This window comes from Ictidomys tridecemlineatus, chromosome 2 (assembly GCF_052094955.1).
Source record: "Ictidomys tridecemlineatus isolate mIctTri1 chromosome 2, mIctTri1.hap1, whole genome shotgun sequence".
Taxonomy (NCBI): domain Eukaryota; kingdom Metazoa; phylum Chordata; class Mammalia; order Rodentia; family Sciuridae; genus Ictidomys; species Ictidomys tridecemlineatus.
The window spans coordinates 30,124,203-30,147,057 of record NC_135478.1 but is presented as its reverse complement, the minus strand read 5'-3'; the positions used below and the strand labels follow the sequence as shown (position 1 = coordinate 30,147,057).

Sequence of the window (22,855 nt, the reverse complement as noted above, 5' to 3'; positions counted from 1 at the left end):
ATATTTAAAAAATTAATATTATCAAAAAAAAGCTTAAAATAGAAAAGTTTGAGGGCTGGGGTTGTAGCTCAATGGTAGAGCACTTGTGTAGCATGTATGAGGCACTGGGTTCTATACGCAGCACCACATAATAATAAGTAAATAAAATAAAGGTACTGTGTCTATCTACAACTACACTTTTTTTTAACAAAAGAAAATTTTGCAAAACTGCTCAATTATGCACCCAACTACTAATATTTAAAATAATTAGTAAATGCAAGCATCAATTTTAACCAACTCATCATAATGTTTAGAGAAGTTAATGAAATATTTGAGGAGTTAAATAGGAGAAATATAATAACTGTCTAATAATAAGTCTAGTAGATAACAATGATTTCATGCTTGTTTGTAGAATTTAAGAATCAGATGAAAGAATGCAACATAACCAAGAGGACTAGCTATGTCCAAAGGAAGCGGCACTACAGAGAAATTTCTACATGTTAAACAATACGATACTGCTTTTTCAGACTAATCACAGTATCCAGAGATTCTGCAGAAACCAACAAGGGCCTTTCCAGAAAGCAACTATACAGTTTCACATTATAAAGAACAAAAAAAAAAAATAGGCACAAGAACAAACATGCTCTGGTGAGGAAAGGACAGCCAGGGCTGGGATGCAGAGTGGGATGGTTAGTGATGTCTGAAACAGAGGCTTCATTGTGGGAGAGGGCCCTGGTGACCTAAACAGTGCTGTTCTAACAGCCTGTGGAAGTGGAAGTAGAATGCAAACTTCTCCCCATGCCAATGACTGGTGCTGCAACCTTTTGCTGTGTTGCGCAACCACTGCTATCTCATGCCGAGAAGACTGGGGGATCCCGATTGCTCTGGGGTATTGCTGCACATGAAGTCCAGGCTTAGTGCTCCAGCAGAAGCATCAAGTAGGCAGTAGACAAAAGCCGGGACACTGAGTTGATATGGTACACTGGAGCCTCAGTGCAGCCTGCCTCTTCTCTCCACTGAATGAGAATAATCATAATAGGAGCAGTGAATATAGAGAAAGCATTTACAATGACCAAGCCAGTGATAATTATTCATGTGGATTATTCACCAGGACTGTGCAAGGCAAGGCTCCCTGCAACTCTGGAAGCAACTTACTAGTTATGGACGGGGAAGCTAGACCAGAGAATTCAGCAGCAAGATAGAGGTTATAATTTAGTAACTGTGGTGCTGAGAGTTCAGTAACTGGTGCAGTCTAGAATCCAACATGGTGTGTCACCTCAATCTTCTAGGATTTGATAAATAATAGACCCTATTGCATTCAGGCAAGGACTGAGAAGGAAGAGGGGTTGGGGTGACATAAGCCAGAGCTCAAAAGAAGGCAATCTTTAAGAAAATAATTTAAGCCATGGGTGCAAAGAAACAAAATCCAGATTATGGGGAATTCTATAGGTCAAATGGCCCAGGTTCTTCACCAAGTAAATTATAGGAACAGAATAAGAGGAGAGAGGAAATCTGCGTATCAAATAGGCATATCATAGATTATGATGGGTGACAGTGAGTTATTATGTCTAAGAATGCACACATGGACAGTAAAACTTTAAAAGCAATTGCTGTCAAAGCCAGGGTAATAATTTCTTACAGTGGAGAGGGTATTTCCTCATCAGAGTAATGGTTACTAGTGTACAAAAATGATAGCTAGGTGTTCTATCTGCTCATTGCTCAAAACCCAAAAGAAAAGTTCCATGAACAGAAAACAGAAGCCACCATCATGGAGCAGCAGAGTCACTCAGGAATCCTCAGAAACTCGGGGTGAAAGAAGAGAGTAGGGAAGAGAGAGCTCTCAGGAGCCAACTTCTGAGATATTGTTTTCTTTCAGGCATTTTCCCCTTCCATGTCCTTTCTACCACAGAAGGATGGAAAAGGACGTGGACTTCTAGAGAAGGAGTATACTAGGCCAGATAACAGGAAGGGGGGGGCATCTAGAGGCACTTGAGGAATCTATAAGTGTCTGTGCAGATAATTTCAAAAATGAGGTGGGGCTCCTTTTAAGACTGAAGAAGAGTTCCCCACATGGAACAGTGATGTTGTTGGCTGATCCTGGGAAAAGGGACCCGCGTCCTCCGTCCTCCTCTGTCAAAAGTGAAGAAGCATGGGATGTTAGGAAGACCACAAGATCCAATTCTCCAAAAGAAGATGTTGAAGCAATAGGAGGATCTCTACAAAATAGATAAATAGGTCAAATTAAAGGTTACTCATTCACAATCTGTTTCCACAGAGTACTGGTTTAAAGGAGGAGGAAGAAGGGGAGGCACTCTCAAAGTTCTTGCTCCTGGAGCTAACTCTCTGGAAAAAGAAATGCTACTCAGCAATGACCACCCTGAAAACACCCCGAGTTCATGCACCAAACAATTTGGTCACACTCACAAATTAACTAAGCACTCACGGATTGTCATAAAGTGATTCTGTAACAAAGGAGGAAATGCCAAAAGTTAGACAGGAGACCAAAAGATAGCTTAACTGTTTGCAGCAGAGTAATGCATTTGGCATAACACAACAGGTTGCAAAATTAATATCCTTGGTCACTGGCTTTGAGTGGATTTTCTACTTTTCTACTTGGAGTTCTTTTCTCAATAGCTCATCTCTTTTAAATCACTCATGCTGTTTTGGAACACTGAGACGTGGGAACTATCTTAATGCTCAAAAAGAGGAGAGTAAATTCAGAAAATGAGCTAAGCACTCAGCGTCAGGTGGTACCATATAAATAATCTACAATATGCCAAGCATGTATTTATTCTGTTTCTTTCTTATAAAAGCAAGGCAAGCTCATAACCTAAGAATCAGAAATAATAAGTAAGCAAAAGAATTTAAGGAATATCCATAATCCCTTCTACCCAGAGACAGACCACCTCTATTAATCCTTTGCCATTTATCCACCTAGATTCTTATAACATAGAATCATTTTCCAAAACATGGAATGCATTCATATAGTATTTTATGCCCTACTATAATTTATTTAAACCATCCAACTATTAAATATTTAGGTGTTCCAAACAATATCCTATTTTTTGAGGTGTACATAGTTACCAATTTTCACTAAAAAAAAATAGTTCCAAGAAGGAAAAAGTGAATATGTACTCAAACAGTGAACAGGACTAAATATTTCAGGAATCATGTATTGTTATGCAAATTGCCCCATCACCCTCTGAATCATTACTTCATGCACAAGTTCACTGAAAAAAACATATGTTGAATAGATGGACTTACTATGTGCTCAGTGTTTTGCTAGATGCTGAGAATGCAATAAACAGATGTGGTCCATGTCCTCACAGAATTCAGGCAAGAAAAAAGGATATAGACATTTAAAAGCAAGTTTTTTTGGGGGGATACCAAGGATTTAACCCATGGGTGTTTAACCACTGAGCCACATCCCAAGCCCAGTTCTTTCTTTTTATCTATCTATCTATCTATCTATCTATCTATCTATCTATCTATCTGTTTATTTAGAGACAGGGTCTCACTAAATTGCTTAAGGTCTCTCTAAGTTGCTGAGGAGGCTGGTCTTGAACTTGTGATCCTTCTGCCTCAGCTTCCTGAGCCACTGGGATTACAGTGAACATCATTGCACCCAGTGAGTTAGAAAAATTTTGTAAAGAACTATGATATGGGCAATTTGCCAAATTACTCACACTAGAAAAATCAGTGAGCAGGGATAAAAACCTGGAAGCCATCAATGGTGGTAACTCCACTACACTGTGGACCAAACTGCTTTTTGGGAAAAAAAAAAATCACTTCTCCAAGGATCACCTGGACTCTTAGTTCATTCTTTGATTTAATATATAAATCAAGTTTTCAGTCTTTTCCAAAACTGAATGCCCAAATACAAAAAACTCAATAACAGCTTCCACATATAAAGTTCATGATGATTAGATAATTACATATCTGAGGAGCTCCCTGCGTAATAGGCAAAATTAGATTGCACCCAGTAGCATCAAAGTTAAGTGACTGTTACCCTGGCCTATCTTTTTACAAAGGCATATGGTGCAACCACTTTACAGTTACCTGCACAAACAATTTTCTAAACATAATAAGTCTATTTATGGAGAGCTTACTACCTGCCATATGTTCCGTGTATTCTTCCTGATCCTCACAATAACCCTAACCAATGGATATCTTTATTCCTACTTTACAGATTAAGAAACTGAAGCTCACAGAGATTAAATCACATATATCCAGGGATACACAGTCTGACCAGGCTGTGAGTCAGAGCATTTTCTTCCTTCTCCTTTCCTATAGTTACCCTCAAGAGACCTATGGATCAAGGTGGGTCTGTCTGCTCCCAGGGCACTGCCTTGAAAATGGACCCATCCATCATGATCTGAGAAGAACACAAATTAGAATCCTGCCCTGGGAGAAGAGCTGGTACACAGTGAGTCCCATGGGGTGTTACACATTTCCCTCAGAGATAAGCCACTTCTTGTTCTTAGCAACCAGAAGGTTCTACCCCGGGGAGGGGGGGGGGAGCAGACATCCCTACCCTGGCAAGAGGGACAGTGAGCTGCTTCCACACACCTTCAAATATTCATAGCCTTTTCATGTCCTTCCCATCCTAAGAGAAGATTGTAGAAAGCTGCTGTCATGTCAGTGAGCCCAGAGTCACATCTCAGGGCCTTTCTAGCAGTCCTATCAGTAGAGGCAGGCAGAGAATGCCATTCCAGGTCACCTCTCCACATTCAACATCCTCAGCCCATCAGGGCCAGAGGTTAGATGCTAAGATGTAGATTCTCAAGTTAGACCCCTTGGTTGAACATTATCCTCTCCCAGCCTCAGTTTTAGTCTCCCTCTCCTTGACTTGCAAATGAGGGTTAGATAAGAGAGAACAGCTAGCTCAGCAAAGCAAAGCAGGGCTCACATCCCAGGTAATGAGTTTTGCCCACAGTGGGTTCTCTTAAATATTTAAATGGTGGAAAAAAGGAATACAGAAAAGTGAAGACATCACAGAGCAAGAGACCTAGAGGCAGTGGGAGGAATTACATAAAGAAATTTTGTTCCTAAATATCATGGATTCAACTGTATTCCAACATACCAGTCTACAATTTTATAACAACATATGAAAGTCAGCCTTTCAACAGAAAATATTTCTGTTCCTTTCCATGAAAACTGAAAGTTTACTTCCTTTTTAAAAGTTTGCAACAAGAACCAAATCTATTTAGGCAGAATTATGTGGAGGGTGGTGGTATCATTTCAAAAAATAGGGGCAAATATTGGATCCAAAGTATTTTTTATTTTTAATAAAATTAACCTCAAACTGGATGTAACTAATTGCATAGATTTTTCTTGGATGTATTATAGCAAGATCATAAACTATATCAAGCATGAAGCATGGATTAAGAATTCTTCATCTGTAGCTGGATTACTATGATATACTTCCATAATATAGAGGTTGAGTCAACAAGAGAGTTTAAGATAAACATATCATTTAATATACTCATCAAATGTCTCTTTGCATTATCTCATCATAAATCCTTGAAAATGTACTAAGTCTGACAGATACATTCAGTATTTTTTAAAGATTTCATAGTAAGCTTTAGCACAATTAGGTGTTATTAAACATGTTTTTTTTTTAACCTTATCACTTGTTCGAGGATAAACAGACAGGAGGTGAATAAAGCCTTCTGATGCTCCAAGGAATTTAGATTTAAGGTGAAATGTCAAAATTCTCTATGCATTTACTGCAGCTATTGAAGTCACTTTAAACTACAGAGAGATCTGGTCTAGTGAGCACTTTTTGCCTCAGCATTCATTTTTAAAATATAAGTTTAACTTTCTCAGAAGCAGGTATCTGTCACCACACAATTCCACCAGAGGCCCAAGTAGTAGCATCTTCTGCAGGCCCACCTGTGTAGGGACTTTGTTGATAGAATTGGTAAGGGTAGCTTCAATGACACAATATGCAAGAAGGCCATACACCGAGGTCAGAGAGGCAAGCAGAGAGAGACAGGGAAACTCTGCACCTTTATTGGTTCCAGGGCTTTATCCAAATCAGGCCCCCAGCTCCCCTTGGGGGCTGATTTGGATAAAGCCCTGGAACCAATAAAGGTGCAGAGTTTCCCTGTCTCTCTCTGCTTGCCTCTCTGACCTCGGTGTATGGCCTTCTTGCATATTGTGTCATTGAAGCTACCCTTACCAATTCTATCACCCACCCACACAGGTGGGCCTGCAGAAGATGCTACTATCTGGGCCTCTGGTGGCTTCTGGGGACAGTAGCTGCGAGCTGAGTTGATAACAAAATTCAATGAATTTCTTTCAGAACACGTGCTTGATTTGGGAAGAGTGGGTACTTATTTTAAAATATTTCTATCACATTTCTAAAGACCATGTGGCATTAAAATAGAAATTAAGGTTGAAACAAGCAAAACACAAGCTGGGGTAAGGTGGTCAGACACAATTGCCCTGCCCATCCTTGCTTCACATAAAAAAGGCTGCCATATAATTTTGGGAGTTTATATTTTAAATCAACAATTTAATCTTTATCAGTTCTCAAAAAGTCAAATGTCTTAAATCATAGTATGGACCTACAGCAGAAGAACAAAAGTAATAGTGTGACAAAAAGTTCCAGCTATTTAAAGTGCTGTTTTGTTTGTTTATATTCTCTAGTGACAACAATAAGAATGTCATTTTATTCCCTTAGCTTTTTTTTTTTTTTTTTTTTTGTACTAGGTATTGAACGAAGGGATGTTTTACCACTGAGCTACATCTCCATCCGTTTTTATTTTTTATTTTGAGACTGGGTCTTGCTAAGATGTCATGCTGGCCTCAAACTGTGATCGTCCTACCTCAGCCTGGGATTACAGGCATGAATCACCGCTCAAGGAGCAAAGCAACTTTAAAAAAGTGTTGTTGTTTTTTTTTAAAGAGTATCATTGGAGCAATTATGTTGGGAACTCACTTTGGGACAATAATAAGAAAGAATGGAATGTTTCTTTCAGTACTATGATTCTTGTCTTGCCAATTACTGAACAAAATACTCAACTCTGAAAATGACTGATCCACAGGGAACTCTGGGTGAAGTTACCTGATGTACCTGTTGAGCAGAAGCCCGAGGGGGAGTTTTAACTCCAAAGAGGCTTCATTAAGCCATGCTCAGTACAATCCAGAGGGTTCTGATACAAAGAGGAGTTATTCCTGGCAGAGTGCTCCTTCTAAAAGGTCAACAACTAACTAGTTAAGAGAGAAAACCTAAATAACAACCGCAATGACCTTTCAGAGAAGGGGTAAATACCTGGGGAATACAACCAAGTAAAGGGGGTCTCTCTGAAATTGTCAGCAAAGATTCAAATGTGTATTAATTGGTGAATTTTGATGGGTGCAGGGTTCAAAATATTTCATCACAACTTCAAAGCAATCTGAGAGCCTTCCCCTGAAAAAAGTTTGGTAATCATTATTTTAAAGAAATAGAACTAAATGACGCCCAAGTTATAGAGTCATTTTCAGACATTCTAATGCTGCAAAATGTCTTAAGTAAAGTAACTAAGGTCACAGTTTTCCAATCAATACAACATTATTAGGGCAACACTCAATGAACTCAAAGTTGGTTCTTTTAACACCTTTACGAAGTAGTGGGGTGGAGGTAGGAAGATTGGCTGTTCTTGTCCCATAGTAGTAGCAAAATTATCTTTCCTTCAGGGAAAGTATTTCCCCACCCTGGTTAAGGATACCCACAGCAGCGCGCCAAACAGTGAAACTTCAATATGCGTTTAGCAATCCCCATTCTGCGCCAGGCGCGATTCTCTGTGCTTTGCAAAAGTTAACTCCATTGACTTTAAATATAATTCTAAAAGGTCCAGAAGAGGGTGCAAACATGCACAAAAAATAGGGGACTTCCCACCCATCCTGCCGTTCTACAAGGAAAGAACCGGGCTCTGAGTCCCCAGGTCAACAAGCACCGGGGAAATGAAAACCCAGAAATTGGGGCGGTTAAGGACAAAAACGCCTAAAACGTCGTTACCGTCCACCCGGCCCCGGCTGTCCCAGTCGCAGCTCATCGCGGCTCCGGGTCCGGCACTCCCCGCTGCTGCTCGCTTAGTCTGGGCGGCGGCTGCGGTTGCTGAGGCAGCGCCTCCTCCGGGACGCGCAGGTGCACCGGGCAGTCGAGGCGCAGGCCAGGGCCGGGGAGGGACCAGGACAGGAGCGCTTGGCGCTGCTTTCACTTTGCCATCCGAGCCTCCAGAGCCAGCGACTCTCTATTAATACTTGGAGCGCCGAGGCTGTGCCACCAGCTTGATGCAGAGCCAGGATCCCACAGTCCTTGCCGGGAAGGAGGGGGCAACAGTCTGCAAGGGTGTGGATAAGTTTTGAGTGGAACGAGAGCACCTCTACCAGCTCTTCTAGGGTAGGAACTGGGAAGGGCAAGAGATTGAGCCTTGGCCTGGTGACTGTCCCAGAATCTAGCTTTTAGGAATAACCACCTTGCAGGGTCTGATCTGGCCTGAGAAGCCCCAAGCTAAATATGATGATGCCTGCTCCAGGCCACCAGCTCAGGAGACCTATTTTAGGGGAGCTGCAGTGAATAGGATCTGCTACCCCCATTCAGTACTGTCCTGACATTTAAAAGTTCTGCAACTGAATCCCTTTCCTGATCCTATTTCAGCCTTTTGCCTTTGCAAAATTCTAAGTTTGGAGAAGGAAAAGGGGTGGGCATGTTATTACTGGACTGTAAAGAGCCAAAGGAGGTGATAAATTAGAATGGCTCAATGTTTTCCTTCTCTAAGGATTAAAATTTTCCCAACACTGTATTTGCACTTGCAAGCCCCCAGAAGTTTAGTTTCAGTCATGTTCCTTTTGTAAATTTAAGTTTGATCGGTGAGCCCTACTTAGTCATTCCTCCAACAGATATTATATTTAAATTCCCTTAGGGGCTTTTGACTGAGACGATTGAGATGATAGGATCGATTAATGCCATTTCAAAGCACATTTATGACAAGTCCATTATGGAACAGCATTTGTAATCTAGATCCCTGAATTAAAAAAAAAATCCTGTTTTACTTTTGACAAAGCCTAGTATTATTTTTTGATGGTGAATTAATCACTTACTCTGGCAAGTGTAAAGTCCACAACATCAAAGAGAGTGCATAGTTTTTCTCCCAAATAATTTTTTATTATTTCTAATATATAGTTTCCTTAAGAATGATTGAAGTTAAATTTTAGAAAGGCGCTATAAATTTGAGATCATCCTCTCATCTACTCTTTTGTATCAAGTTACACTGAATAAAGTATGGAAATCTAATAAAAAGGAGCATAATTAAAAATTGCAGGAGTTAACCTTTCACCACTCTATTACAAATACTGAGAAGGGGTACACTCTGGAATGTTTTCAATTTTTTCTTTTAGCATTACAATACGTGAACACTCTTCACTCCAGATTAGAATAGTGACCAATGTCAGCTGCTCTTAGTTTACATACTTCACCATGTGAAACAAAACAGAGCTTGCCAGGGCTACAGTTGATTATAGAAAAGTCCATTTACAAACATGGACAAGGGCTTTCCTCTCCGCCACTTCCCAACTCCCTGCCAAGCAGAGAATATGCCATTCAAATTTCCTTAGACAACTGAACCTGCCCTGTGAGTTCCCCTCTTACTGACTTATCTCAACTAACTAATTTATTCCTGTTTTTTAAAAAGCATCATATTGTATTCTTTCTTGCATTGATTCTTCAGTGACTGCATTCTCTCCCTGTGCCAGGCACTAAGGATTAGAAGAACAATTCCATCCTCAGAGTTAAAAGGGACAGGCTTAGGACCAGCTTACCTTCCTCAGATGTTTTATGTTCTGTGAAAGATATGGGGGTCTTGAGCCTTAGAGAGAAACTGGCTAATTCTACACAGGGAATTTTTTAAAAATGCTTCTAACTTAAAGTAGACAGTGTGAAATATTTAGGAAATTTCATGAATAAGAGCTGACAACACATACTGTGATCTAGGAACTCTGCCAAGTGCTTTTCATATATTCCCTCTTATAATCCTTGTAAGAACAGGAATTACTACTGTCCACATTTTACAGATGGGCAAACTGAAGCTCCAAAGTCACTTGCTGAAGAACACAGATGTGAAGAATTTCAGGACCATGATCTGAATGGACTCTATATTTATGAAACCTGTGCCCTCTCTCTATACCACACTGCACCCATTAGCAAACACTCTTTCCTCAATCTTTTTGGTAAGACATTCTCACCAAACCTTTCAAAGAAAAATGTGTTCTTTGGACCACAAAAGTGGCCAGTTGGTGTTATAGTAAACCAGATTACACCAGGCAGTCACAATTCTCCACCAAGGAGATCCTACTTTCCGTAAAAAGATAAGACACACAAATGACCCTTAAGGAAGAGCCAGGCCAGACTTCAGGGAGAGCAGCATTGGTTAATTCATAAATTAATTCAACATTGGTTGATCACCTACTATATTACACACACTTTTTCTGGAAACTTATTTCATCCCAGTAACAGATTTCTCTAATAATGCTCTAAGGGATTAGAATTTTTCAAGTAGAGAAGGAAAAAGTGTTTCTCCATGCAGAATTGACCACTGGAGTAATTTACTTGAAATTAAGAAATGTGCATTTACTGGACAGTAAGTGAAAGAGATGAAAGAAGATCATGAGCTTGCATTCCCATGAGAATATTTCTACTATTCATACTGATCAAGAAGGCACGAAGATTGTATGAGTCTGAAAATTATATTGGCATGCTCAGCATATAGGCAACAAAAAGCAGTGATTAAGAATCCAGTCTTTGAGGTCTGATGAACGCCATGTTCAAGTATTCTCCACCTGGGAAATGTGGCAATAGAGAAGCTTCCCCCGAGAAGAGGAATGTGAAGAGGTTAGGTGGGAAGAAAGCTTTGGACTCAGGCTGGATTTGAATCCCATTGGAAAATTACCAAAATTACACTGAATCTGACTTCCTTAATCCTAAGTGGAAAATAAAAATTATACCTAACTTGTGGGTTTCCTGTAGAGAACAGATGAAACAAATATTTAGCACAGTGCCTATAGAACATTTACTATTGGGAATTAGCATAAAAAAGTAATAATTGGGCCAGTGTTTGAAAAATTAAAAAATAATTTGGTCTGTTAATGAGATTGGGAAAATGAGGTACAATACTGGTTTCCCAGACAGAGGCAAAGTGTTGATATGGACAAAATTATGATATCTAGGGTGCTGTTTCCTAGAGAGGGTTAAGTGAGGAGATGGATATCCAGAGATGAGGGTGGTCCAGGGATCAGTGCCTAGGCCCTCAAGGACTTCAAGACCATGCTTAGAGCTTAGACTTTCTCCTATAGGTATTGAAGACCTACTCAAGAGAAAGATGGTGGTACTATGGAAAATGACTGGAAGGCAGGGGGGTGGGGAGGGTAAGACCCAGAAGAGGAGACCAGCCATTGTAATAATTCAGGTTAAAGATGGCAAGGTATCAGGGAAATGCACATCAAAACTACCTTGAGATTCCATCTCACCCCAATCAGAATGAGTATTATAAAAATCAATAACAAATGCTGGTATGACTATGGAGAAAAGGGAACCCTATACATTGTTGGTGGGAATGTAAACTAGTACAGGCACTATGGAAAACAGTAATGGTGGTTCCTCAAAACCCTAAAAATATAGCTGAGTGCAGTGGCACAGGCCTGTAATCCCAGCAGCTTGGGAGGCTGAGGCAGGAGGATAGAGAATTCAAAGCCAGCCTCAGCCAAAGTGAGGTGCTAAACAACTCAGTGAGACCCTAGCTCTAAATAAAATACAAAATAGGGCTAAATGGTCAGGTGCCCATGAGTTCAATCCCCAGTACCCCACCTAAAAATCAAAAACAAAAAAAAATTTTAAATAGAAATGTAATATGATGCAGCTATACCACTTCTGAGTGTATACCCAAAGGAAATGAAATCATTTAGAAAAGAGACACCTGTATACCCATGTTTATTGTGGAGTTATTCGTAATAGTCTTGTTATGGAATCAACCTAGGTACCCTCAACAGACAGATGGATAAAGAAAATGTGGCTTATATACATTATGAAGTATCATTTAGTTATAAAGAAGAAAGAAACCATGTCATTTCAGGAAAATGGTAGGAACTGGAGGACATAATGTTAAGTAAAATAAACCAGACTCTGAAAGACAAGTAGTGCTTATTTGCTCTCATTATGTGGAAACAAAACAAAACAAAAGATAACTCTAAGGTAGAAGAGGAACTTTTAGGGAAAGGGAAGGGGACCAAAGGGCGGGAAGAGAGGTAACACCGGGTATCAAGGAAGGTGGAAAGGATTCAAACACTGGATATGCATGTGTGGAAAGTCACAGTGAAACCCATTTATTTGTACAATTAATATGAGTTCACATTTGTATTGATAATTTAAAAAATGTTGGGGAGAGTAAAACCAGAAAGGAAAGAACAGAAGAAAGCATGGAAGAGCTAGTTTTGACAACCCAAATTCTTTCTAGTTGACAATAACAACAACAAAATCTCCATTTATTGCTAAAGGCCCCCCAAGACAAAACAATTCCAGTTAAGAGCCACTGCTTTATAGCATTATGACAGAGTAATTTTTAGCCTGTTGACACCAATAGTGCGAAAATTAAATTGGGCTTGTGTTTTGTGTGTCTCTTTATTTCACTTTTTTAGTAATTTATTATTATTATACTTACTACTACTCAGATTGAAATGAGCAATCCCTTCCCCACATACAGCTTGAAACGTTGATATAGGTCACTACTGAAATAGAGAAGTTGTCCTTAGGAGAGGGGATCCAACATTGAGCTGTATCCATAATCCCTCTGCTATAATGACCCAACATTACAAGGTGAATTTTGGAGAAGTTACCTGCTTTTTATGTTTCTCCTTGTATAGCCCACGAGAGAAAATCTTAAACATTGTCATCACTGCTGTAAAGATAGGTGAAGCCTGAACTAGATACTCCATTATGGTGTGAGAGTTCTTTGATTCTTAGAAGAGATGAAAATTTGCTAGGTAAAGTGTAGGCCATCCTGGAGGCAAATCCTAAAAGACTTTTTTTTTTTTTTAATGACAGAAAAGCCTATGTCAGATGTTACAAACTGGCTAGTCACAGGTTGAATTTTATCTACAGACAGGTTTTATTGAGCTCCCACATTTACCTTCAAATATTCAATTGCTAATCTATTTCTCCTAAAAATCCCCATTCCCAGACACTCTTTAAGAATCAGAATCTTCTGGTGACACTAGGCCCAGCTTCTATGAATGCATCCATTGAATAAAACTAAAAAGTAGCCACTGTCCTCAGCTCTCTCCAACAGTACCCTGTACACCCACCTCCTGACCCATTCAGGATCATGAGTTGGCAGACCCTAGGCTAAGCCTACAGAGTTGGAGAAACAGAGAGGACCAAGGATTTGACCTTCAAGGGTAGAGCAAGGTGGGGCCACAGACACTACAGGCCCATGGGAGGGCAGCTCAGAGACTCAAATGCTTCTAGTAACTAACATTTGAGTCTCTTGACCTTTGGAGGGAGGTGGGCTCTATAGATTATCTACAAAATGATCAGACACTAGATCATTCTGGTTGTCCATTAGAAGTTGAGCCAGGGAAATGGTCTTCCTGGGCAGCAATGACCACCCCCATCCAACTCCTCACTCATTAGCTAGTGGATAGGACCCTCTCCCATCACTAATCATTTGGTCTTACAATTCTCAAGGGGCCCCTAAATCCCACTGCCAGAGAATACCTAACCAACCTCAGAGACACTCAAACCAAACTTAACAGACCTTAGGAAAGTAAGTGACAGTGAAATCCAGGAAACACTCGTTGTCAGTGAGAGAATCATTCAGTGAAGAGGCACCATGTGCAGGTGGCAAGGTCCCAAAGACAGATCAGACATGAGTCTTTCTGTCCTTGTGATGCTCTGAGCTGGGGATGGAGACAGTGGTGTAAAAAGAGAATTAAGGGACTGGGGTTGAGGCTCAGTGGTAGAGCACTTTCCTTGCACATGTGAGGCCCTGGGTTGGATGCTCAGCACCATATATAAATAAACAAATAGAATAAAGGTATTGTGTCCATCTACAACTAAAAATATTTAAGAGAGAGAGAGAGAGAGAGAGAGAGAGAGAGAGAGAGAGAGAGAGAGAGAGAGAGAGAATATGAAGACATGTTGGGTGTGTGCCAGTTCAGAGGGTGAGCTGAACCCAGAAGCAGACAAAGCATGGGGAACACAGTGGTCTGCTTGGAGAAATCAGGGCTTTCGGGAGGAGGTGGCATTGCTCAGAAGAGTAGGTGAGGCTGAGGCTGACTATGTGAAGACAAGTTAAAAGTTAAGAATGATAACAGATGAAATCTCTTGTGCAAGTAGAGAAGGCTGGAAGTACACAGGCACCAGCCGCAGTGTAGTGTGGCAAGAAAAGGGAGCAAGTGAACAGAGTGCCTGGGACTTGAGAGGGTTTGGGATCAAGTTGTATCTTATAGTCAAAGTAATGAGATTTGAGCTTGTAAGTTCACTGCAAACTCAACAATATTATCAGCTTTGTTTCTTTGGGGGCAAAAAAAAATCTGGTGGCAAATGAAAGAGAATAGGCAAGAACTGGGGTTAGACCATTTTTTTTTCCTTTTCTTTTCCTTTTTTTTTTTTTTTTTTTTTTTTTTTTGTACCAAGGATTGAACCCAGGAATAATTCACCACTGAGGCACATCCCTAGGCCATTTTATTTTTCATTTTGAGACAGGCCTCACTGAGTTGCCTAAGGCCTCACTGAGTTGCTAAGGCTGGCTTTGAACTTGTAATCCTCCTGCTGCAGCCTCCCAAACCACTGGGATGACAGGGGTGAGCCACTGTAGTCTGGCCAGACAACCAGATCTGAGGCTGTTTGCAAACCTGAACAAGGGCTATGACAATAGTGTGACTCTAGGGAGGCATTTTCAATTTACAGTAAACGCGGGGGAGATAAGACAGAGGAGCTGAGCAGCTCTCTGATTTGGGGAGACTGGGTACATAATGAAACTGTCAACAGAAATTGAAAAATAAACAGCAAAAAGCATGTTTGGGGAGAGACACTGATAATGAGTTGTTTAAGGCAAGTTTGAAACAACTGTGGGAACTTCCAAAAGATTTATCCAACGTGAGTTACTGAGGTTCCAAAGAGCAAGAGATTTCATAAATGATTGATGAAGCCATGAGAAAGGCTAAAGTTGCCAGAAGGAGAACAGGGAGACCCAGGATAAAACCTTAGGGAACCTGTGCATTTAAGGGACTAACAGAGGAGGATCCAGGAAAAGGTGGTGGGTGGGGGGACAACTGGAGAAATAGAAAAGACCAGAGCAACAGAAGCCAATGGAGAGTGGAAGTTCCCAAAACCCTGATCTGTTCCTCCAAGGAAAACATACACGAGATTCTCTAATTAAGAGGCCACTGATGACCTTGGCTAAAGCCACATGGAGATGGTGGTGACCAGAAGTTAGAATATTAGAGGGCTGGTGAGAAGTGAACCCAGGGTCTGTGAGAGCACAGATGGCAAAGGTGGACTGTTGATTATAAGAGTCGCAATGCGTAAGTTAAGGCAAGAGTCAGGCCACAGTTGTGGCATTTCAGCTTTGTGTTAGTTTTTAGACTGGAGAAGTCTTGAACATATTTGTAGGGAGAGGGAAGAGCCTGGGGAAAAGAGAGAGGCCGAAAATTCCAGATGCTGTTCTAAGTAAAGCTGCTTTTTTTGCCTGGGAATGAGAAAAAGACCATAGCCCGGCTTTGAGAAGGGTGATAGGAGGGAGGTTGACCTGAAGAGCTGTCCTGAGGGAAACCTAGCACTTCTCAAGGCGTGGACATGTAGAGCACAAGAGCCCTCCCTCTGATGCCGACTAAGCTCAGCAGGCTTCAGTGCCTCCCCAGGACCCATAAAATAATTATATCTAGGAGGTCAATTCCAGGACCTGCACTTCTAACCAGGCTTGAACCAGAAGGCTGCCATGTGAGAAGGCTGTGGAGAAAGCGTGAGGAGACTGACTTCTCAATCTACGTTCCCTGAGTTCAATTCTCATCTCTGCCCACTAACCAGGTCTATGAGCTTGGGAAATTCATTAAATTTCTCTATGCCTCATTTCCCTGTTCTGAAAAAAAAAAAAAAAATGGAGGTGATATTGCCTACCTCCAAGGGTGAGTGGTGAATAAACCAGCCCAGGGAGGGAACTTTTAAGAGTTCCTAGTATACAGTAAATGCACAATTCGTGTGGACACATTGTTTTTATTCCACACCCTTTTCCATAATGGTTCTCAATTTATAGAATGCTCACAAATTACTTGGAGAAATGTACTAAAATTCCAATTCCATTGCTGAAAACCCAGAGATTCTGATGGAGTTGGTCTGAGGTAGGGCCCCAAATTCTGCATTTTACACAAGCCCATTCTCTGGAAAGGTAATTTTGGTGTGGATGAGCACTGGACCACACTTTCAGAACCAATGTTCTTTAGGTTTAAACCTCCAGGGTGACTGTGCCCTTCTTCCCAGCTCCACTTCCATGCTGTCTGATTAAGATAGCTCTGATGCTTCTTGAGGAAAATTCACAGTGAAGAAAGAATGGGCTGCCAGCTGGAACTAATGTAGAATTTTAAAACAATGTTTGCTCTTAAAATTTGACTCTGAAAGTACTTTCACCCCAATTCCTCATTTGTCTGCCTTAATTGCTCCTACTGTTTATTTGAGATGGGGAGGGAGCAAGTTGAAAAGAGACACGTCTTTGTGTGTGTGTGTGTGTGTGTGTGTGTGTGTGTGTGTGTGTGTGTGTGTGGTGTAGGAACTAACTTTCAGAGATGTGCAACAGTTTTTTCTGGTGTATTTATAGCAGAGTCAGTACCATGTGTGCTGGTTTTAAACCTGACATTACAAAAAAACAAGAACATCAGAACTTAAAATGAGCTCGACAAACCAAATATTTTCTTCCAACGGGGTCGAGGTTCTACAATTTCAACTTGAGTACTTGGCACCAAAGGGTGGTTCTTTACATAAATAAAAGTAATGGAAAAGATGTTTGGAGGTGAAATTAGTTTCCTCCTGGCAACTCTACATGAAGAAGGGTAATTGCAAAGAAAAGCCAGGTGTCTGACCTGCAATGTGCAATGCAGATGAGTCCCTCTTGCTTTTCTTTTCCCCACTGGGCAACTTTGAATTGACTTACTGTGAACTCTTGCTTTTGGCTCAAGTTGAGGCACAGGTTCTCCATGTCCTGGAGTCTCAGGCTGAAAAAAGGCAGGGGACAACATGGTCAAATTCTGTCCACTCCCCCACTCCAGAGCAGATTCTTCTCAATTTTTCTTTTTATTACTAAAAACATTCGAGCTTAGCTGATTAAAAGGCTTGTAGAACCATTGATCTGCAGTTGCAAGTGGGATCTCTGAAGCTATAACTGGACCAAAGAGGTATCCTTTTAGGCCTGCATAATGTTTTTAAAATTTCTAAAGAGTTGCCAATTTTTTTCCCTTAATGGGAAAAATTCACGTTAAAATTTTTCAAGTTCTTAAAAAAATACAGGGTCATTCTATTATTACCACATGATTACAATGAGCTGGAGACAAACATGTTCTCTGTATTCAATACTCTGTGCTTCAGTATTCTTACCTGAAAAGTGAGGGGAATAATTATTCCTCTCTCATGGAGCTGCCATAAGCAGAGGGGTTGATTTATTTAAAACAGTGCCTGGCATTTAATAAGTCTTCATCCATTCCAATGTTAAGATTCTGTGAAGTGTGTAGATTCTATGTGTTTTCATTTGTGACCCTTGCTGTAAACCATGCAAGTGACTGTGGATGTCGCCAGGCACAGTGGTGCAGGTCTGAATTTCCAGTGATTGGGGAGGATGAGTGGAAAAATCACAAGTTTGAGGCCAGCCTGGGCAACTTGGGGAGACCCTGTCTCACAATAAAACATTTTTAAAACGAGTCTTGGCAATAGTAAAGTACAGCTCATTTCAATCCCAAGCACCAGGGGAAAAAAAAGAAAGAAAAGAAAAGAGAGTGGTTGGATGTTCTTTAGCATCTTTCTGCCCAAAAGAGCCTGCCCTGGGGAATTTACCACCTGAGGAGGACTAGAGCTAACCTGCTGAGGAAATGAAGTAAGGAGGCCAATTCTGCAATGCATTAGAAATCTCGGAACACTTTCTTCATTAAGCTTTGTAGTGCAAATTTGAAGCTTTGGGTTGTTCTTTTTGCTCTCTCTCTCTCTCTCTCTCTCTCTCTCTCTCTCTCTCTCTCTCTCTCTCTCTCTCTCTCTCTCTCTCTCTCTCTCTCTCTCTCTCTCTCTCTCTCTCTCCCTCTCTATCTCTCTCTTTCCCTCTCTCCCTCTCACCTGGGTGTCAAATCTCTCTTCTTTCCCTCTCTCTCTCTCTCTCTCTCTCTCTCTCTCTCTCTCTCTCTCTCTCTCTCTCTCGTGTGTGGGGGGTGAGCTCCCCACGGCACCCAGGGGAGAGGGGACTCCCCCCTCCAGGGAAGTCCCTGCTGACTGACTCTCTCTCTCTCTCTCTCTCTCTCTCTCTCTCTCTCTCTCTCTCTCTCTCTCTTTCTCTCGGTTACCAGTAATACACATTCATGGAAACCCTCAATTTTGTATGTGTTTAAGGGGAAGTAAATAAAAAGTTCAAGATTATGCTCCTGAAAAATTTCTACTTAGAACAGTAGTCACATGGCATCATCCATAGGAAGCACCATTCCATTTGTCACCAAGGGTCACCCCATCTTACTGTACGGGATATTTTCCACCGGTCCTCTCAGAGTCTCCCTCCCTTCTTCTCTACTTGTATGAGGTTCCCAAGCTGGCCTGTATGACCATCCCATTGGGCTTCCCTGCCCTCTGGTGTCCAGCCTGATTCAGCCAAAGGATGAATACTGGCGGAAGTTCAGAGAAAAAAGGGAAGTTGGATGGCACTTTGCTTCTCTGCAGCCTGGCTGTGACCCCTTAGCCCTGCTCCTGCCAGGAAGCCCTCTGAGTTCCAGCAACTAGACCCCTGTCTTTGCCCTTCAGGCAGGTAGAGATGACCAAGGGATCATCCCCATTGTCGCCAGTGTTCGAGGATGCTGCACCCTCCCTCAGTGGTTTCCCTGCACTTTGAGAACAACTCCTTTATTAATCCCTCCATTGTTCTGACTTTACGGTGACATTGGTTTCCTGCCAGGACCTTGAATGCTAAACATATCTACTTAAAATATTCATTGCTTGCTACGTATATAAAAATAGACTCTCCAAAGTTTTCTGAGCCATGTCCTTATTGGTAAATTATTAGATTTCATCCAACCATTATATGCTCAGTCAGTTGTAACCAGTAGATTAAGTAGTATGTTCATCAAAATATTTAACGTTGCTGAGTGGTGAAGTTTTAAAAAATAATATTATACGTCTCTATGAACTTTTGTCTACCACTACCTTCAAATAATAGGGAAAAAAAATCACCAGTTGCACGAGCTTCAAAAACTGCCCTGGGACAAGAGAGTATGACATATCTTCCCCTGCACCCCAACCTTGGAGTTCAGGCATTTGAGTTCTTAAATGTAATTTCGGCAAAGAGAAGGTCTGTGTAGAAGAGGAGGATGAACTTATTGTGAAAGAGCAGAGCTGCTTGTCCACTGTGTAGCCACAGGCAACTGTGCCTACTGAGTAGCTGTAATGAGACTGGTCTAATCCAAGATGCACCCAAAATGTAGAATGCATACTTCATTTTAGAAAGTTACTGTGAGACAGTGTAAAAGATGTCATTATTAGTGTCTTGGATCGTCACTGCATGCTGAAGATCCAAGTTTTTAATATATTGGATTAAAGACAGCATGATTAATATTTTTTGAAAAGCAATGGTAAATTAGAACTTTTTGTGCCCCTTGGCCTCACTTGCAACCCTGTGGGCTTTACTGAATAAGGGAGCAAGGGAGAGCTTATGCTTGGCACAGAGCTTGCAGTGGGTCTTCTCAGACACATCTCACATATGAAATTCTTTTGTAAAGAGATTCTGCATGGCCTAGACCTCATCCATGGCCATCTGTCCTTGGAAAAGTACAAAAAAATACTTTCCAATTGTGTATCGCCTATCCAGAAGGAGGTCACCTGCTCTCTTACTCCGGTGGTCTCTGTTCTTTCTCCTCACTTTCTGTGACTTTTCCCTCCCATAGGTTTCCTTTGATTTGTCCCCCAACTTGTCATGCAACATACTCAAGTATGAAATGAAAGGGGAAGGAAGTGAATTCTTTCATTCCAAAGCACTGGGGATGTCTCTCTGGCCACCTTTTCTGACAATCTACTGCTTCCCCATTCCTGCAACACCTCTTTATTCCCAAGTTTCTTTTGGTTCTTCAGCAGAGCAATTCAACCATCTCTTGGTCCTGCTACATTTTTTTAAGCCATATATTTTTTTAAATTTGTTTTAGACATGGACAGACCTTTAATTAATTAATTAACTTATTTATATGTGGTGCTGAGAATCGAACCCAGTGCCTCACTCATGCTAGGCAAGCACTCCACCACTGAGCCACCACCCCAGCCCTCAAGCCATATCTTGAAGTCTCATATTCCACATCTAGAAGAGACTGTGGTGGGTTGGTTTTGAACAAAAGCCTTTCTTCCCCCAAATATTCCACTAGAACTTACAACTTGTTGTGTGACTTGTATTTGCATATCTTCATTGGAAGTTATTTTTTTTTAACCCCAGTGGGTCTGTTGTAAATAATACATGAGACAATACACTGAAGAGCACAGAACACAGTGCCTCTGTGAAGCACTAACGAACCCTTTTATTAGAGGAACACTGCTGTTTGCTACTAATCACAGGGACTTGTACCCCCTTATAGGAGCAACTTTCACTTTCTGCTAATGCTTCTCTTTGGTAGGTGCTTAGCTGCCCCCAAATACCTCTCTAGACTAAAGAAACTGCCACCCTACCCAAGGTTTTGAGAAGTCACAAAATTATCATGGCCCCAGCCTGTACTCATTTCCTCGAGCTGCTATAAAAATTACCTCACACTTGGCGACGTAAAGCAGCACAGATCTGTTCTTTCAGGATTCTGGAGGTCAGAAATCTAAAATCTGTTTCACTGGGCCAAAATCAGATTGCTGGCAGGGCTGTGCTCCCTCTGGGGGATCTAGATGGGGAATTCTTTAGCTGCCTTGTCCAGCTGCTAGAGTTTCATTCCTGCATTCCCTGGCCAGGCCCTTCCTCCAGCTGCAAAGCCAGCGAGTCAGCATTTCAACTAGTCCTCAGCTTGCCTCCTCCTTCTCTTCTACAGTCAAATCTCTCACTGTCTCCCTCTCATAAGGGAACTGTGACTACAATTAGGGACCAGAGGATCCACGAGAATTTCTCCATCTGGAAGTTTCTAATATAATCACATCTGTAATGTCCTTTTGCAGTGGAAGGAAACATTCACATGTCCCCAAAGATCAGGATAAGAACATCTTTGGGATCATTATTCAGCCTACTATACCTGTTATAATTCACCTTGGTGGGAATAAGGAATTTGACCAGTACTCTCCCCACCTCTTTTTCCTTTGAAGGCAGGACAAGTGCCTGATAGACAAATGAACAACTCTAACATTCTTCATTCAGTCTCCAAGAATAAGAGTCTGCCCCTAATGCCAGCCCTCAAACATGCAAATACAAACAGCAGATTTTAAATTCCACCCATTCATTCATTCTTCTACTGATCTATTCATTCATTCATTGATCTGTGAGTTTACAAACATCTATTGCGATTGTACAGTGTGCCAAGCACTGTGCTATGAACTGAGTAAAAAAAAGTTAACTGAGGGCTGGAGTTGTAGCTCAGCAGTAGAGCACCTGCCTTATACATGTGAGGCACTAGGTTCAATTCCCAGCATCACATATAAATAAACAAATAAAATAAAGGTCCATTAACAACTTAAAAAATATTTTTTAAAAAAGTTAACTGCTTTCAAGGGAAATATGATTCCTGGGTATGGTGGGGCCAGGGGAGGGACCAAGTAAGGTGAATAGGCCAGAGAGATAATGTGTTTTAGATGCTGCTACAATAGAAGTTTGGCATGCAATGGGAAGTGTGGTCTGTGCTGAAACAAGAGTTGTGTGAAGTTAATGTGACTTTGCCAGGTAGTGACCCTCTGCTTCTAAGAAGAGTAGGCCTTTAACAAAAAGAAAGGGCTGTCCAAAGCAAAAGACAGCAACACTAAACAGCTTAGCAGTTTTGGTAAACTATGCCTTCTTCCTAATGATGAGAGTGGAGGTTATCCTAGTTACTGCATACTGGATTCCCTGGGTCTAGAAGAATTATTAGATACTGATGCCTTGATTCTACCCCAGAGATTCTGGTTTAATTGGTCTGGGCATGGCCTAGGCATCGGGATTTTTAAAAAGCTCCCCAGGTGATTTTAATGCATATCCAGATTTGGGAACTGCTGGCAGCAAGCCTTGTGAAGAGCAAACAGAATGGTAAAGGAGAAGAAAGCGGGTAGGATGTCAAGCATGGCTTATGATGGGAAGTTGTGCATCCCTTAGGAAAAATCAAGAATTTTTTTTTCCCCCTGGATGTGAATTCCAACATCTTCCCTTTTTGCTTAAATGGCAGTTTCTTTTTGGTTTTTACCTCGGGACTGTCTTGGCTTCTCATGTTGTTTAAACAAAAGCATTAGAAATGGTGAGAACTTCACATGTTTATCTGGATGCTATCTGTTGGATCAGGTGGAATCTATACATGGGAAAATCCGTGACTCATGAAATGATGTCAGTCATGTTGTTCTCCAGGGCTGAACACATCAGCTAAATGGGGATGAACATGTAAAAACTTGTGAGTTATTGTGTACTATAAAATGCTTGTGAGAGATAAAATCCTCAGGATAGTACCTGGCACATTGCAAGCCTAA

General features: G+C 41.2%; 1 protein-coding gene across 13 annotated transcripts in view; it reads right to left on the bottom strand.

Moving 5' to 3' along the window:
• The window catches only part of Gadl1 (glutamate decarboxylase like 1), a 494,905-nt gene that overhangs the window by 156,021 nt on the left and 316,029 nt on the right, over positions 1–22,855 (bottom strand). For 7 of the 13 annotated variants that reach the window (XM_078038250.1, XM_078038249.1, XM_078038239.1 and 4 more), the window contains one exon: positions 17,163–17,223. The exons of 3 other annotated variants lie outside the window; for them this stretch is intronic. In XM_078038250.1, coding sequence (XP_077894376.1) covers positions 17,163–17,223 — 61 coding nt within the window. Of the gene's footprint in view, positions 1–7,984; positions 8,409–17,091; positions 17,224–22,855 lie in introns of those variants that run through there. 3 more of the 13 variants (XM_078038245.1, XM_078038247.1, XM_078038241.1) reach the window with 2 other exon arrangements.